General features: G+C 40.4%; 1 protein-coding gene across 2 annotated transcripts in view; it reads left to right on the plus strand.

Annotated features, from left to right (window-relative positions):
• The window catches only part of FRY (FRY microtubule binding protein), a 328,357-nt gene that overhangs the window by 212,603 nt on the left and 100,953 nt on the right, over nt 1-14,801 (plus strand). For both annotated transcript variants that reach the window (XM_059995989.1, XM_059995991.1), the window contains exons 18-24: nt 3,839-4,097; nt 5,480-5,662; nt 8,191-8,277; nt 10,498-10,757; nt 11,161-11,350; nt 11,960-12,084; nt 14,259-14,316. In XM_059995989.1, coding sequence (XP_059851972.1) covers nt 3,839-4,097; nt 5,480-5,662; nt 8,191-8,277; nt 10,498-10,757; nt 11,161-11,350; nt 11,960-12,084; nt 14,259-14,316 — 1,162 coding nt within the window. The remainder of the gene's footprint in view (nt 1-3,838; nt 4,098-5,479; nt 5,663-8,190; nt 8,278-10,497; nt 10,758-11,160; nt 11,351-11,959; nt 12,085-14,258; nt 14,317-14,801) is intronic.

Consider the following 14,801-nt stretch of genomic DNA (forward strand, 5'->3'; position numbering starts at 1 on the left):
TAACTGAATCTTCTTTTCCTTTTTCGTTAACTAAAATTCTTTTTCCTGTTTTCTGTTTTATAATGTTAAATCCCATGCGCTTCACAAGATGATCTATGATTATCTGGTTAAAATCTAACAAAAGTAAAAATGAGGAAGATCTGGGTGGAAGAAACGGCGGCTGTATCTGATAGGCAGCTCCCTACTTAGACTCTCTGAGGAATGACACAGGGGCGGGGCTCTGGCTCTTCTCGCAACTTCTTCTCCTTCTCCCTCGCCTGTTGCCACTCAGACTTGCCTTGATACGTTATTTTCACTCCATCTCAGTTCTGTGACACTGGACCTTTTTCTTCCACAAATATTCCACGTTTATTATCAACTGGGCCTTTTATTCCCAAAGCTCCCTCCCCTCCCTGGTCCTGTCTCTTCGTACTCCAGGAATATTTTTGAGTGTTCTCACTGGTGAGGCATGTGAATACCATGATTTCAAGAGAAGTGGTCACCAAAAATAGCAAGAGCTGCACCACTTTGGGGTCTCAGAGTCCTTAAAATGATCCTGCACTGTTGGCTTAAAGTTAAGGCAGCCTCCAGATTTCAAATTGCGAATGATGCCAAAGTTAGACGAAGAGTAGAATGAATCTCATTGGAAATCTGGAAGTATTGGCCCTTCTTTAAAAGCTTCATCTGAATAGACCGTGGCATGGTCTTTATTTTGACTTTTGACCCTAAAGGTATGTGCTTGCCTAGTTTCATGTGTGTAATAAAATAGCGCAAACTGGGTGGCTTAAATAACAGAAATTGTCTCACAGTTCCACAGGCTAGAAGTCATCAGGGTTGCTTCCTTCTGAGGCTGTGAGAGAGAATCTATTTTCTGCCTCTCTCCGAGCTTCTGGGGGTTTCTGGCATAGTTTGGCCTTCCTTGGTTCATACAAGCATCACCCTAACCTCTGCCTTTATCTTTACATGGTGTTCTCCCTGTGTGTGTGTGTCTCCAAATCTCCCCTTCTTATAAGGACACCAGCCATATGGATTTTACCCGACTCCAGCATGACCTCATCCTAATTTAGCTAATTGCATCTGCAATGACCTTGTATCCAAATAATGTAATATTCTCAGGTGCTGAGTGTTTGGATTTCAACATGTGAATTTGGGAGGAGACACAACCCGTAACAATGAACAGTACCATTACCATCAGTTAACATTTGCTGAGTGCCTCCTGTTCCTGTCCTTAAAAGGTGGTTCATCATCTGCAGAAGCTTATTCTCTAAGACATTCAGGACAGGTATAAATGTAATAAATTGGAACAATAAACTTAAGATGGAATCATGACCTCAAGTGTTTTCCATAAATTAGTGTTTTCAAACCATGGGCTGCAAAGGTGACTGGAAGCTGCTTGTAGATTGAAGGAATGTTTCCTGTCACATGGGGGGCTTCAGGTCCTTTACCCACCTTCAACCAGAACAACTCGGTTTTTTCTTTTTAATAAATAAATAAATTTATTTATTTACTTATGGCCGTGTTGGGTCTTTGTTGCTGCGTGCAGGCTTTCTCTAGTTGCAGCGAGCGGGGGCTACTCTTTGTTGCAGTGTGCGGGCTTCATTGCGGTGGCTTCTCTTGTTGCGGAGCACGGGCTCTAGGCACACGAGCTCAGTTGCTCCGCGGCATGTGGGATCGTCCAGGATCAGGGCTCGAACCCCTGTCCCCTGCATTGGCAGGCGGATTCCTAACCACTGCGCCACCAGGGAAGTCCCACAACTCGGTTGTACTATATACTAGAGTTCTACATAAAATTTTTTGAAAAAAAAAATGGAGCTGCTGATTAAAATACAAAGAAAATTTGTAAATTCCTTCCTTAGTCCTTAACTAGAAGCCCAGGTTAAAGACCTCTGTGTGTTATTTCAGCAACTATGACCTACTTAACAACTATAGACTTAATAGCAAGTCTGCCCTGAAGAATTAGCTCAGCTCTTCCTTCTCAGCAGTTTTGTAGAGCTTAACTTGCTTTTGGAACAGAAAATATATCTTCCCTGACTTGGTATATATCTGCTCATTAATGAGCTTTTTTCTGGTTTATATTGTCAAATTTGGACCAATTAGTGTACTTTATACTCTAGAGAATAAGAAGGGTATTCAGTATTCAGTTTTTGAAATACTGTCTATTCAAAAATATGTAAGTGTATCAGACCTGTTTTATGGAGAAAACTTTGGATTAAAGATGAGAAGTCCTGGGTTGGAATCCTGGACTTTGAGGAAATCCCTTAACCACTCCGGTTCGCAGTTTCTTTTTCTGTTGGTTGAAGATGCTTCATCCTGTTTAATTGGGGCCCCTGTTGACTTGGCCAGGTTCTTCTTTGACACTGAACAATTCCAGGCTGCTGAGTGCTGGAGATTCTGTCTCCTGGGTAGCTTTGCTCTCCATCTCTCCCTTCTTTACTACGTCTCTGCCTTGGGTCAGGCCCCCGCCACTCGGTGCCTGAGTCACTGCAATGACCTCCCAGCCGGTCTCTGCCCTCAGTCTTGTGACTCCTCCAAGGCAGCCTGCATGTTCCTGCCTAACTTTCTTTTCTCAGATGTGAATCTAATCATGTTACTTCCCCTGTAACTTTCTGAATACGGTTCATTTTCTTCTCATAGTAAGAGCTAACCTGTACTGAGTGCTTACTGCATGCTCCGTGTGGTACTAAACGCTGTTCATAGATCATCTCAATGAACCTCACAACAGGTTTATGAGATACAAGTACAGCTATTATCCCCATGTTCCAAATGAGGCTCTGAGGCTTAGAGAGGTTAAGTAACTGGCATGAGGTCACATAGCTAATGCATGATCAGGCATTCTGATCCCAGAGCACTCACACTTAACCTCTTCCTGCTGTGTTGCCTCCTTGGGTGGCCCACAGACCCTCCAGCGAGCCACTCCTGCTCTCTCTCCAGGACTGTCTCATACCTCGCTCTTGCTAACACCCTACCCAGTAAACACAGCCATACCGTACTCCATATCCTGAATCTTAGGAGGGCTTGAATCTTAGGAGGACCTCAAAAGCATTTGTTTATTAAATAAGTGAATGAATGAATCTATAAAGCATGATGTTAACTATAAACGCTCCATACCCATGTTGAGATTTATTTAATAATATTATTATGATGTTCTGGCTTAAACCATAAATACACTGATATTGTTTCAGTTGACAAACTCAGGATTTCCCAACTTTGCCACAGTCAGCATTTTAGGTCAGAGAATTCTTTGTCGTAGGAGTTGTCGTGTGCATTGTAGGATGTTTAACAGCATCCCTGGCTTCTACCTACTACATGGATACCAGGAGCACACTCCAAGTTGTGACAACCAATAATGTTTGTAGACGTTACCAAAACTCCCTTCGTGGGGGCCAAACCAATTGAGGACAACTGGCCTAACTTTTAATTACTCATTTTCACTGAACTTCTGGATGAGTCCCTTAGTTTCTCCAGGACCATCCTTAAAAGTGGTAAGGTTTGATACTAATTTGTTCTGTAGGCAGTAATGTATTAAAAAGAATTCACGTACAGCTAAGTGCAACATGGTATCTCGGATTGCATTCCGAAACAGGAAGGACATTGATGGAACACTGGTGAAATCTGAATAAAATCTGTATTTTAGTTAATAGCATTGTACCGATGTTAACTTCTCAGTTTTGATCACGTACCATGGTTATATAAGGTGTTAACATTAGGGGAGCTGAGTGAAAATTATAATAATATATTAGGGGAGAGTGACCCATTTTTCAGATACAGTAAAAGGCTCTGGCCTTAGATATGTTCCTTTACAGATATAGAAGAAAAACCGATAAAGTAAATGACTTCATTGTCTTTATTCATCTCACAGGCTCTCTATTCACATGGACGATGAACTGCGACATATTGCACAAAATTCTCTTCAGGGTTTACTTGTTGACTTCTCAGACTGGAGGGAAGATGTCCTGTTTGGCTTTACCAACTTCCTGCTCCGGGAAGTGAATGACATGCATCACACACTCCTTGATTCGTCCCTCAAGTTACTGCTGCAGCTCCTCACCCAGTGGAAACTGGTCATACAAACTCAAGGAAAAGTCTACGAACAAGCCAACAAGATCAGAAATTCAGAGGTGATTTTCACCCTTTGCCCACTAATTTATATTCTTTAAGTCACAAGTAGGTTGCAGCCCAGAGAACCTTGTGGTTCTTACTTTCAGCTACCTAGGAACTTGCTCCCTAGTGATGGCCCTAAGTTTTTCCATCTGCTTAAACTGTGGCCAAGAAATTCAGGGCATCGTGTGCCACCTCAGGTTAGATTTAGTAACATTAGCAAGGCCATTTACGGAGCAGAAAAGGATGTTTTTTTCAGAGAAGTATGATTATAAATCCGTTTGTAAGAGCAAATGGCCATAGGGAAGAGATATAGAGCTGGGGATGAATGTGGATCTAGATATGGATGTGGATGTGTATCTAGATTTGGATATGACTCTAGAGCAGATATGGATATAGATATGAATATGGATATAGAGTTGGATATGGATATATAAAAGTTAGCTGCCCACCAGTGTTTTCCCCCTAGTCAGCAACAGATTGGTTGCTTTCTCCAATAGCCAGAGAAGAAAGAAGTCTTGTGGTTTCTTTATTCTCTCCTGCCTCAGTCCTGAATGGTAAAAATTAATGATGCCATGTTGAAGAGCAGGTTGAGGAGGAGTGTTGTCAAATGAGAACCAGGGCTGTGTGACTTGGTGTTGGCAATGAGCAGACAGAAAAGGGGTCTGGCTGGAGAAGAGCTTAGCTGAGGGTCTGAGGAATGTCGAGGCTTGGGAAGTATGATAGCATTTAGGGTCCCAGATGGGCTAAGCTCAGAGATGAGCTTCAGGGCATTGCTCCTTCCTTGTGTCCTACACTTGCCAAAAGATGACAGGGAGGAAAACAAGGATTACCTATGCTTGAAAAAGGGAGGCTGAAATGGAGGTGGAATCTGCCCTGTTGTCTGGCGTGCTTTTGTTTGAGACTTATTTGGTTTGGGAACTTTCGTAACCCATCTCATTAACATGCAAAACCCGGATTAAAATCTAACATGAAAAGAAGTCTGATTAGCAAATCAATGTTTGAAAATTCAATTTAGTAGTAACTAAAATAGAGAATTCTCTATAGAGAATTTAAGTAAAGCCAAATTAGGACACTTTAATTAAATATACAGTGTCATCTCAAATGGTATGGATGGAAGCAGTTTTGTTTTTATTCCTGCTAATAACCTTTGAAAAGTTATTCCTTATCAGAGGTAACAGAGGGCTGATGGTATTCCAAAGTGACAGTTGGTCTGAAAATAAAAAGGGATCTATGATATTTCATGAATAATAATGAATTCACAGACATGTGTGGTTCTAAGCTGGTATAATTTATTTTAGTATTACAAGGTCAAACATGCCAGAAGATGTACATAGAAGAGTGGCTGCTTCTTCCACTGTTGTTTTTCTGAACATAGAATGTTGTTCTTATTGCACAATAGCTCATTGCCAATGGCTCCAGCCACCGAATCCATTCGGAGCGAGGTCCCCACTGCAGTGTGCTCCATGCCGTGGAAGGCTTTGCTCTGGTTTTACTCTGCAGTTTCCAGGTGGCCACACGCAAACTGTCTGTTTTAATACTCAAGGAAATTCGAGCTTTATTCATCGCCCTGGGTCAGCCTGAGGTATGGATTATTTTTCTGAATTTTCCAATTCATATCTTTCAACAGTTTCAAAGTTTAGGTTAAAAACTGTAAAGAATGCATTACTATTTTATGTACTTTCATGTTCCATGATGTCAACAAATAATTTTTGATTCAGGGTGGGTTTTTTTTGTTTGGTTTTGTTTGGTTTTGTTTTTTGTGGTACGCGGGCCTCTCACTGTTGTGGCCTCTCCCGTTGCGGAGCACAGGCTCCGGACGCGCAGGCTCAGCAGCCATGGCTCACGAGCCCAGCTGCTCCGCGGCATGTGGGATCTTCCCGGACCGGGGCACGAACCCGTGTCCCCTGCATCGGCAGGCGGACCCCCAACCACTGCGCAACCAGGGAAGCCCAGGGTGGGTTTTTAATTATGAAATCGTACTCTTGACCTACAAGAGCGAAGTCATATATTCTGAGGGCACGAGAATAGACTATTCCTGATTCTCTAAGAGGTGGTGCTTTGTGAAGAAGTGAATCTTAGGCTTCATTTATAGATCACTTTCTTTCATAATGTTCAACGTACATAGAATTAAGAAGATATTTCATTTATATTAGAGAATGAACTTGAGAAAACCATGCATCCCATTTAAAAAGAGCAAGGTACCAAACAGTCTGGCTTACTGAAAATTGTTTAATCTCAATAGTGGTAGAAAAATGGCATCACAAGAAAATATGTCCACTTGAGATGGGAGAAGTAAGCTGTCTAATAACCATGACTGACTCCAGTTATTCTCCTGCACTCGGTCAAGGGCTGTACACCCTTGTTTAGATGTTAAGTTTCATTGCCTGTCGGCACAGGTGGCCAAACTCTCTCCACAAGTTGATGAAAGAAGGACCAGCTTTTTATGTGACATACTTCTTTAGAAAAATACTACTTTCTGTTTTCTTGTTTTAAGTCACTAATCTTGGTTTCATGATCCTTAAAACGATCAGTGTCTTCACAAAATATTTTCGAATGTATCCCAATCGTTTCTGTTCACATTTCTGCAGCAAGCTTTCTGATGTATTTTAGGACATCTCTGGGATCTGGTAAATGGATCTCTAGGACATGCTGCATTTTGATAAACCTCCATTAAGTCTCTAATTATGAAATAGCGATAATAATAATTACCATGTATATGTCAGGCAGTGAGCTGTGCTTTATACATATTATCTCACTGAACCCTCACAATAACTTAAGAATCGGTACTGTTATTCTTCCCATAGTGCAGATTCTGAGACTGAGGTTTAGGGGCCTTAAATGCCTTACCCAAAATCAACAACTAGGATGTGGTAGAGCTAGAATTGAAAACCAGCTATACATGCCTCTTCAGCCCAGGGTCTTAACTGCTATTCCAGCCGACTGTGTTAAGAATATTTTTCATACGGTGCTTTCTTTGACCAGCCACAGCGTTTTTGTGTGTGTAATTTTTTTTATTGAGGTATAATTGACATACAACATTATTAGTTTCAAGTGTACAATATAATGATTCCATAGTTGTACATATTGTGAAATGTTCACCACGATAAGTAGTTAATATCCATCACCATTCACAGCTACAGGATTTTTTTTTCTTGTGATGAGATCTTTTAAGATCTACTCTCTTAGCAGCTTTCAAATATGCGATAGTCTTGTTCACTGTAGTCGCCATGCTGTGCATTACATCTGCATGACGTATTTATTTTATACCTGGAAGTTTATACCTTTTGATTCCTTTACCCATTTTGCCACCCCTCCCCCCCGCCTCTGGGAACCAACCAATCCGGTCTCTGTATCTACAAGCTTGGTTTTTTGTTGTTTGGTTTTTTTTCAGCCACAACCTTTTTGAAACCATTCTCATTCGTACATGAATAAGGACATTCCGAAGCTTTCCTATAAGGCTGCTAAGTAAATAATTTCATATTTCTGAGCCTTTCTATGATAAAGGATGGCAAACACACATGTTCATGTATATACGCACTATCATGTAGGAGAATTTCCTGTAAGATACTCTCTCCTGTGCTTTTTTCCAATTTGCTTCTTTTACCAAATAGCTGTGCACAACATAGATACTACAGAGAGTGTGTGGTCAGTCTCCTGTGCAGTTTCTTTGGGACTGAAATGCAATCACAGTCAACAATTTACCAGTTATTTTAGCAGATCAGTGACTTGAGTAAGTAGCATTTTCATGGCTTTTCCATTTTCTAAAATTAATGACAACGTGAACACTTTAGTGAATAATGTGTGATGCTGAGATTTAGATTCCAGTCTAAATAACTGTATGTGCATGAGTTTTTGAAATTCAGGTACGTGTCTTTTCAGTACAGTGTCAAACTAGAGCTCTAATTATCTTCCGCTGAAACTTGTCAGACTAAACTCAGAATCATAGGGAGTTTTACCCACTACCTTTCACCACCGTGGCACTCACTTTTCTGTGAGAAAACCCTTATCACTACCTTGCAAGCTGTTATGCTTCACATGCTGGACAAAGGCGGTGGAGAGGGTGGAAGGATTCGTTTTCCCATGGAGAGTAATCGTCTCCTTTATGTACAGGACGATGACAGGCCTATGATTGATGTCATGGACCAGCTAAGTTCTTCCATTCTCGAAAGTTTTATTCACGTAGCAGCTTCGGATTCAGTAAGTACACGTTTGATCCCGATGGTTGATAGTTCTTAAGTATAAGCTCTGGGCCTGGCTGGAAAAGAGACACAAAGAAAAATGATATGGAAGAATTCTGGGATTGTATGTCAGGTTAATAAACCAAAACAAAAGTCCTTAGGGAAACAAGACTAGCTTTTCAAATACTAGCTCAGGAGACCTTCAGATAAATTTAAATCAAAATTTGAGTCTGAGGAAGATAGATAAAGTTTTGCAAATTGCAATTTCAAGAATTGCTCAGGATTCTTTCAGAAAATTAATTTGCTTTATTTATTACACTTAATGCTATATAACCTATATTTATGTGTTGTTTTACAGTTTACAAGGTGCTTTCACATTTAGTATCTATTTTGACCCTCATAGGTATTGAAACTCAAAAACATTAAGGGGCAGGGCTGTAGTCACACAGAGTCTCAGGGCCTGGACTTGACCCTCTCTGGACTCTGAATCTCGTAGAGGTTTATCTGCTACACAAATACATTCTTTGTTTTGAAGAGCATATTGGCAGCTTTCAATTTCTGGTGAAGTAGAAGGAAAATTGAAACCGATTTTAATTACCTGATTTTTTTTTTTTTAATTAGTAAAGCACAGTTATGGGACTTGGATTGATTTTAGCTAAGTAGCTGAAGAGAGGCAGGGCACATCTGCAGAATCCACATTGCCGATGTGCCTCGTATATTCTGATCAAATAACTATAAATGAATATAAACATATTTGACAAAGAGCTATAAATAAATATAAAACCTAAAGGCACGTGTGAGCTTTTTAATGACCTTTTCTAACCGAGAGTGAACACAGATCCCTATTTTTAGCAACCCTGTTCTTGCTTATGGTTGGAATATTAATGATAATTGCTAAAACTGTTAGCCAAGCAGTGCAGACCTTCACAGTGATAGTGCATACCTCTACCTCTTCTTTTAGAAATTCAGATTGTTTTGACACTGAATGGAAGAGTCAGGCGTAATTGTTTTATATACATATCTTGTTTCCCTGCAGATTATGTTCTGTTCCTGTGATTTTGTTCTGTGTTTATCAGAGTCTGAATCTTGAGCCTGGGTAACCAGATCAGCAGTACTGCACGTAGGAAGATGCACTGAAGGGGGAGAAGAGGCGTGGGGGGAAGTAGCGCCTGCTTTGTGCCAGGTTTTGACATCCCTTATCTCATGTCATCCACTTAAAGATTAAGTGCGATCAGCATTATAATTTCCAAGTCATATATTAAGCAGACAGAGACTCTGAGGTGTTCAGAAATGTTCCTATGTCAGGGGCTTTGGGCAGAGCCAGTGTCGGAGCCTTAAGTCTCTGGCTCTGCAGCTGAAGCTGCGCCTCTTCAGCCCATTAACCATGGAGGCCCCAGGTGCAGCACTCTGGCGCATGGGAACTCAGAGACCCAGCAGATAAAATGGGTCACTTTAAATGCCTGACAAACGTAACAGCGATTTTCTCTCCACGTACGACAGCTAGATTATTTGAAACTTGGTCTTCCCTCAGCTTTGATACTCTGGACTTAAAAGAGAATGAAATATAAGACATTATGTGGTATCAATATATAAATATATGTCTCTATATAATATAGATTAAATATGGATATAGATATCTTTCCAAAGGTTTTAGAATGTATTATTTTGGCTTGATATCATAGGACAAGAATAAGTAGGTATCTTACCTCAAAAATCATTAGTAAAATACCCTTCCTAAAAGAGATTGCACTTAGCCATCTCCCTAAGCCAGGGAGAGAATGTATTTCGGTCCAAGTAAAGGTAAACAAGATCATGGCTTTAAGAAAAAACACTAATTACAGGGATAATAACACACTTAGGAATCTCAGAGATTAATAACTTTTCAGAATTTTAAGTTGGCAAATCCATGGTCAAGTTCAAACTAGCTCATGTTGTATATTTGTTCGACAAGTATTTAGTGGGCAGCTCCTGGGTACTAGTGTGTGGGGCTGTGCGACATTGACCCCTGCCCTTAAACTCTGCACTTCCGCTGCCTGCGGTCTCCCATAGGAATGGCCGTGACCACAAACCCAGGTCCGGCGTGGGAGGTGTGGGTAGGGTGCTTCAGTTTCCGAGCTGGACCCATTGCAGAGGTGGATGGGAAAAGCGTCGTGGAGGAAGGGACATTGGGCTGAGGCAGGTCGAGGACGTGGAGCTTGCTGTTCAGCACCGATTCATCACCTGCTTCTTGCACCTGCAGGCGACCTTACCCCTGACCCACAGCGTGGACCTACAGTGGCTGGTGGAGTGGAACGCCGTCCTGGTCAACAGCCATTACGATGTGAAGAGCCCTTCCCACGTCTGGATTTTCGCTCAGTCTGTCAAAGACCCCTGGGTCCTCTGCCTCTTCAGCTTTCTCCGGCAGGAGAACTTGCCCAAGCACTGCCCCACTGCCCTCAGCTACGCCTGGCCCTACGCCTTCACGCGGCTGCAGTCCGTGATGCCTCTGGTGGACCCGAAGTAAGGGACCCTTACGCTTCCCTCTGTTTTGTTTGTTTCACCATTTGCCCTCTTACATTTTTGTTTTATATGTGAGATCGGGATATAATTCTCTAGTTTCTGACCATCTTACTACAGAAGTCTTCACATTGAGTAAATACAGGTTAAAAGTTCTTGTCTAGAGCTAATTTTTTTTCCTCCCTTAATAATCATTATGATTGTCTGAGTATAGAATCTCAGCCCCTTACCGGTGAAAAGTTCTATTCAGCTTTCCATCCAATAGAGACATTCCCTGTCCAGACAGACAGTCCTTGACAGACAATCGTTCAACTCAGTTGGAGCGCTTCCCAGGATCTTTATTTAATAAGTGATACCTAAAATCCGGAACTTAGTTTCACTCTTGTTTTTGACTTCGTATTTCTAGCAGCCCAATTAATGCCAAGAAAACCAGCACTGCCGGCAGCGGAGACAGCTATGTTACATTGTGGAGAAATTACCTTATTCTTTGTTTTGGAGTCGCAAAACCCAGTATTATGAGCCCGGGACACTTACGAGCTTCCACTCCAGAAATAATGGCGACTACACCTGATGGTACCGTGAGCTACGATAACAAGGTGACATGACATGCTTCAGAAGAATTATTCTGTAAGGTTTTTTTTTAGCTTGTTTGTCTAGATTTCACAGTGTGAATTGCACTGTGCCTGCCATCTGGAATATATGGGATCAGATTTTCATCCTACACATTTCTAAATTCCATTGAGCGTTTGTGTGAATAATTTATTATTCCTCCCTGACAAGTGGGGAACTGAAAATAAAGGGAAGTTAAGAAACTCGCCTAAGGTCGTAGAGTGACTTATGTTTATTAGCGCCCTGAGGTTTGGTTCATGTCCTACAGACCACGTTTCTCTCACTCCTCACGAGTGTTCACCTTTAAACCGTGTCTTGATTAACTTATCTTGTTAAAGATGGTTTTGTGGATTTAAGTATTTAAAAAAAAAAAAAGACTCTTATAATACGAATGTTCTTTAGAATTTGTGTCCCAGGTAAAAAATGCATTCATTGTGCTGTTTTAAAATTTATGTGTTTTTTTTTTTCCTGAAATGATGGCAGTGCCTTGGGATGTGGTTCAGTACTTTAAAACTGTTATAATGGAATCATCGTTTGATTAAAAGACGCATCAGTTATCATGTTACCTCTTTTTCACTTTTAACAACTTGTTTCAGGCCATAGGCACCCCATCGGTGGGAGTTCTGTTAAAGCAGTTGGTGCCTTTGATGAGACTAGAGGGCATTGAGATCACAGAGTCCTTAGTTTTAGGATTTGGAAGGACAAATTCCCTTGTTTTCAGGTACGGTAGTCTTAATGAGTTGTTCTAAACTCCTGTATACTGCTGCTCTCGTAGTTCCTGCTTCTAACTCAAGTTTGAGTTCGTGTTTGGCATGTGTCTGGAGGTCTGCAGGCTTTGCACAATTCCCTTTGTGTCCTCGTTGGTTGACATGCGCGTGACAAGCATTCCCTGCAACTGCCTCGAATTTCACTTTTAGACGTTGCAACTTTGATTTTACATCTCAGATTTTCTCTCACTTGCAAGCTTTGTTTTAGATAACCATAAATGAAGATAATTCCGTGTCAATCCCCAGCTAGCCAGACTGTTCAGAGGCTATAACGTCAAAATAATGAGTGTCTGCTCATCAGCCACTTATACAACAGACTCTCAAAGGTTAAACATGGACAGAACACTTTCAGGGGTGTCTGTTATGTGTCACGCTTGCTGGTCTTTCTATAAGTTGCTGTATCTGCCTTAAGAGAACCATTATGTCTCACTTTCTGGATTCCTTACTCATTTCACACCTTTAATCAAATAACCATTCCATCTGAGGCAGTGTCAAAGCCTTTTCAAAGAGTCATCATAAAATTTTATTTCAGACTGCCTCTGATGATTTTATCTAGCAACGAAAACCTATAAAGACAAAGAAAATCTTGGTTTTTCCTATACACAGAAAAGGGAAAGCTCCAAGCACCTGTGAGAAACCCTATCTGAAAAATAAAGATTAGCGAGACATTTTAGAAGCAACTAAAAAAGATCTGTTACAGTATAGAGTCAAATTTTATCCTTAAAAAAAGCAATTGTGAGTTCTGACTGCTTGAGTGCCAGTTAACCAGTGTTTTCACTGATTAATTAATTAAGACAAAGCATCATACAGAAATACTACAAGAAGATAAAAAAAATAATTCCTGGAATTACCTAATGTCTTTCCCAAAGAACCTAAGGCTCTTTTGCATATCTTACCTTCTGAGTACTCCTAGGAGCAAGTAAGATTACGCAACTTACTGGCCACATGGGTGTGGAAAACACTGTCCCTGGGACTCGGTTCCGTCACCTGTAAAATTGTCATAATAAAAATAAAGTGTATCTCTGTAATTTAAAAAAATGGTATAATTATAGACTCTATCTTATAGATGTATCAAGAGGATTAAATGTAAAAATGCACGTAAATATTTGATAAATGATTGCTATTAGATGAAGGAGACCATTAGCGTTATTTCCATTTTTTGAAGAAATTCTAGCATCTGTGTTGGAGAAGTCTGGAATGGAATACAGGATTTCTGTTCTTCAGTACAGAATGCCATAGAGTTTTTGCCTTCGTGTCCTTGGATTTCCCTGGAGGGTGATGTCTAATAGCACAAAATATTCTACCAGAAAATACAAGATTTTCAGACATGGAGCAGACTATAGACGAAATACCTAGCCACAGGCTAGATCTCCTAATTTTGTCTGTTTTGACAAAGCAATTCAGAAGTCAGTTCCTAAAGATGACAGCTGGTTAGATTACCAGCTATAAAGCTGAGAATTGGAGAAGATGGGGACAGATGAAGTATATACATGTAATATCAGGCGTATTAACCTGATAAAAATTTTTTAGTTTTACTACACAAGAGAAAAGGTTTTGATGAGAACCTCACCATTAAAGTAGTTGCATTTATCATGTAGCTCAAATAAAGGAATTTATCTCTGAAATTCCAAAAAGACTTTATTTTAAAATCAACAGTCCTCTGAGCACAGATCCCAAAGGTAGTGCCATAGTTATTACACCTGTTTCTTTTGCCCTAATTAGACTGAAAATTTCTTCTGTTTAGGCAATCAATTTTATTTCTCTTCAGTGCCTCAGCCTGTGGCAAAGTGCTTTCAATTTAGTAAGCACTTCCAAACTATTGTTGGTTTTAGTTGCTCAGGTAGGGATTTTTGCCATAGACTCTCCAGAACATTAAATCAAAATCAAGTCAACAAATATGTATTGAGCGCAGATTATATACGTAGCACTGGAGTTAAGATAATACAAAGTAAAAGCCAACGGCAGTTTCCATTTCACCACATGATACAGAAATGGAAAGGCCAGAGGAGATTTTGATGTCAGAAGCGAAGTTTAAAAAGCAGATGATTTGGGATTGAATGGCTATATTTTGTGACAAATTTGGTGTCAACAATGATGAAGTCTAAATGCTCACCTTTTTCATTCATAGAGAATTGGTGGAAGAACTTCATCCATTAATGAAAGAGGCTCTGGAACGAAGACCAGAGGTAAGATTTTGAATTTATATAATTAATGCCTTGGCAGGAATAAAGACATAGAAAATGGATTTGAGGACATGGGGTGGGAGGGCGAAGCTGGGGCGAAGTGAGAGTAGCATATATACACTACCGAATGTAAAATAGCTAGCTAGTGGGAAGCGGCCGCATAGCACAGGGAGATCAGCTCGGTGCTTTGCGATGACCTAGAGGGGTGGGATAGGGAGGGTGGGAGGAGGCTCAAGAGGGAGGGGATATGGGGACATGTGTATGCATGTGGCTGATTCACTTTGTTGTACAACAGAAACTAACAGTGTTGTGAAGCAATAAAGATCTATTAAAATAAATAAAGATCTATTAAAAATAATAATTAATGCCTTGGTTTATTTGGACAGTAGTGTGAATTTAAACCATACCCAATAGTTTCCCCTAAAGAATACAAACATACCAACATGTTGTGTTTTTTTTTCATTTTTGAGTGTTTTATTTATATCAAA

The sequence above is a fragment of the Delphinus delphis genome, chromosome 18 (genome assembly GCF_949987515.2).
Source record: "Delphinus delphis chromosome 18, mDelDel1.2, whole genome shotgun sequence".
Classification (NCBI taxonomy): domain Eukaryota; kingdom Metazoa; phylum Chordata; class Mammalia; order Artiodactyla; family Delphinidae; genus Delphinus; species Delphinus delphis.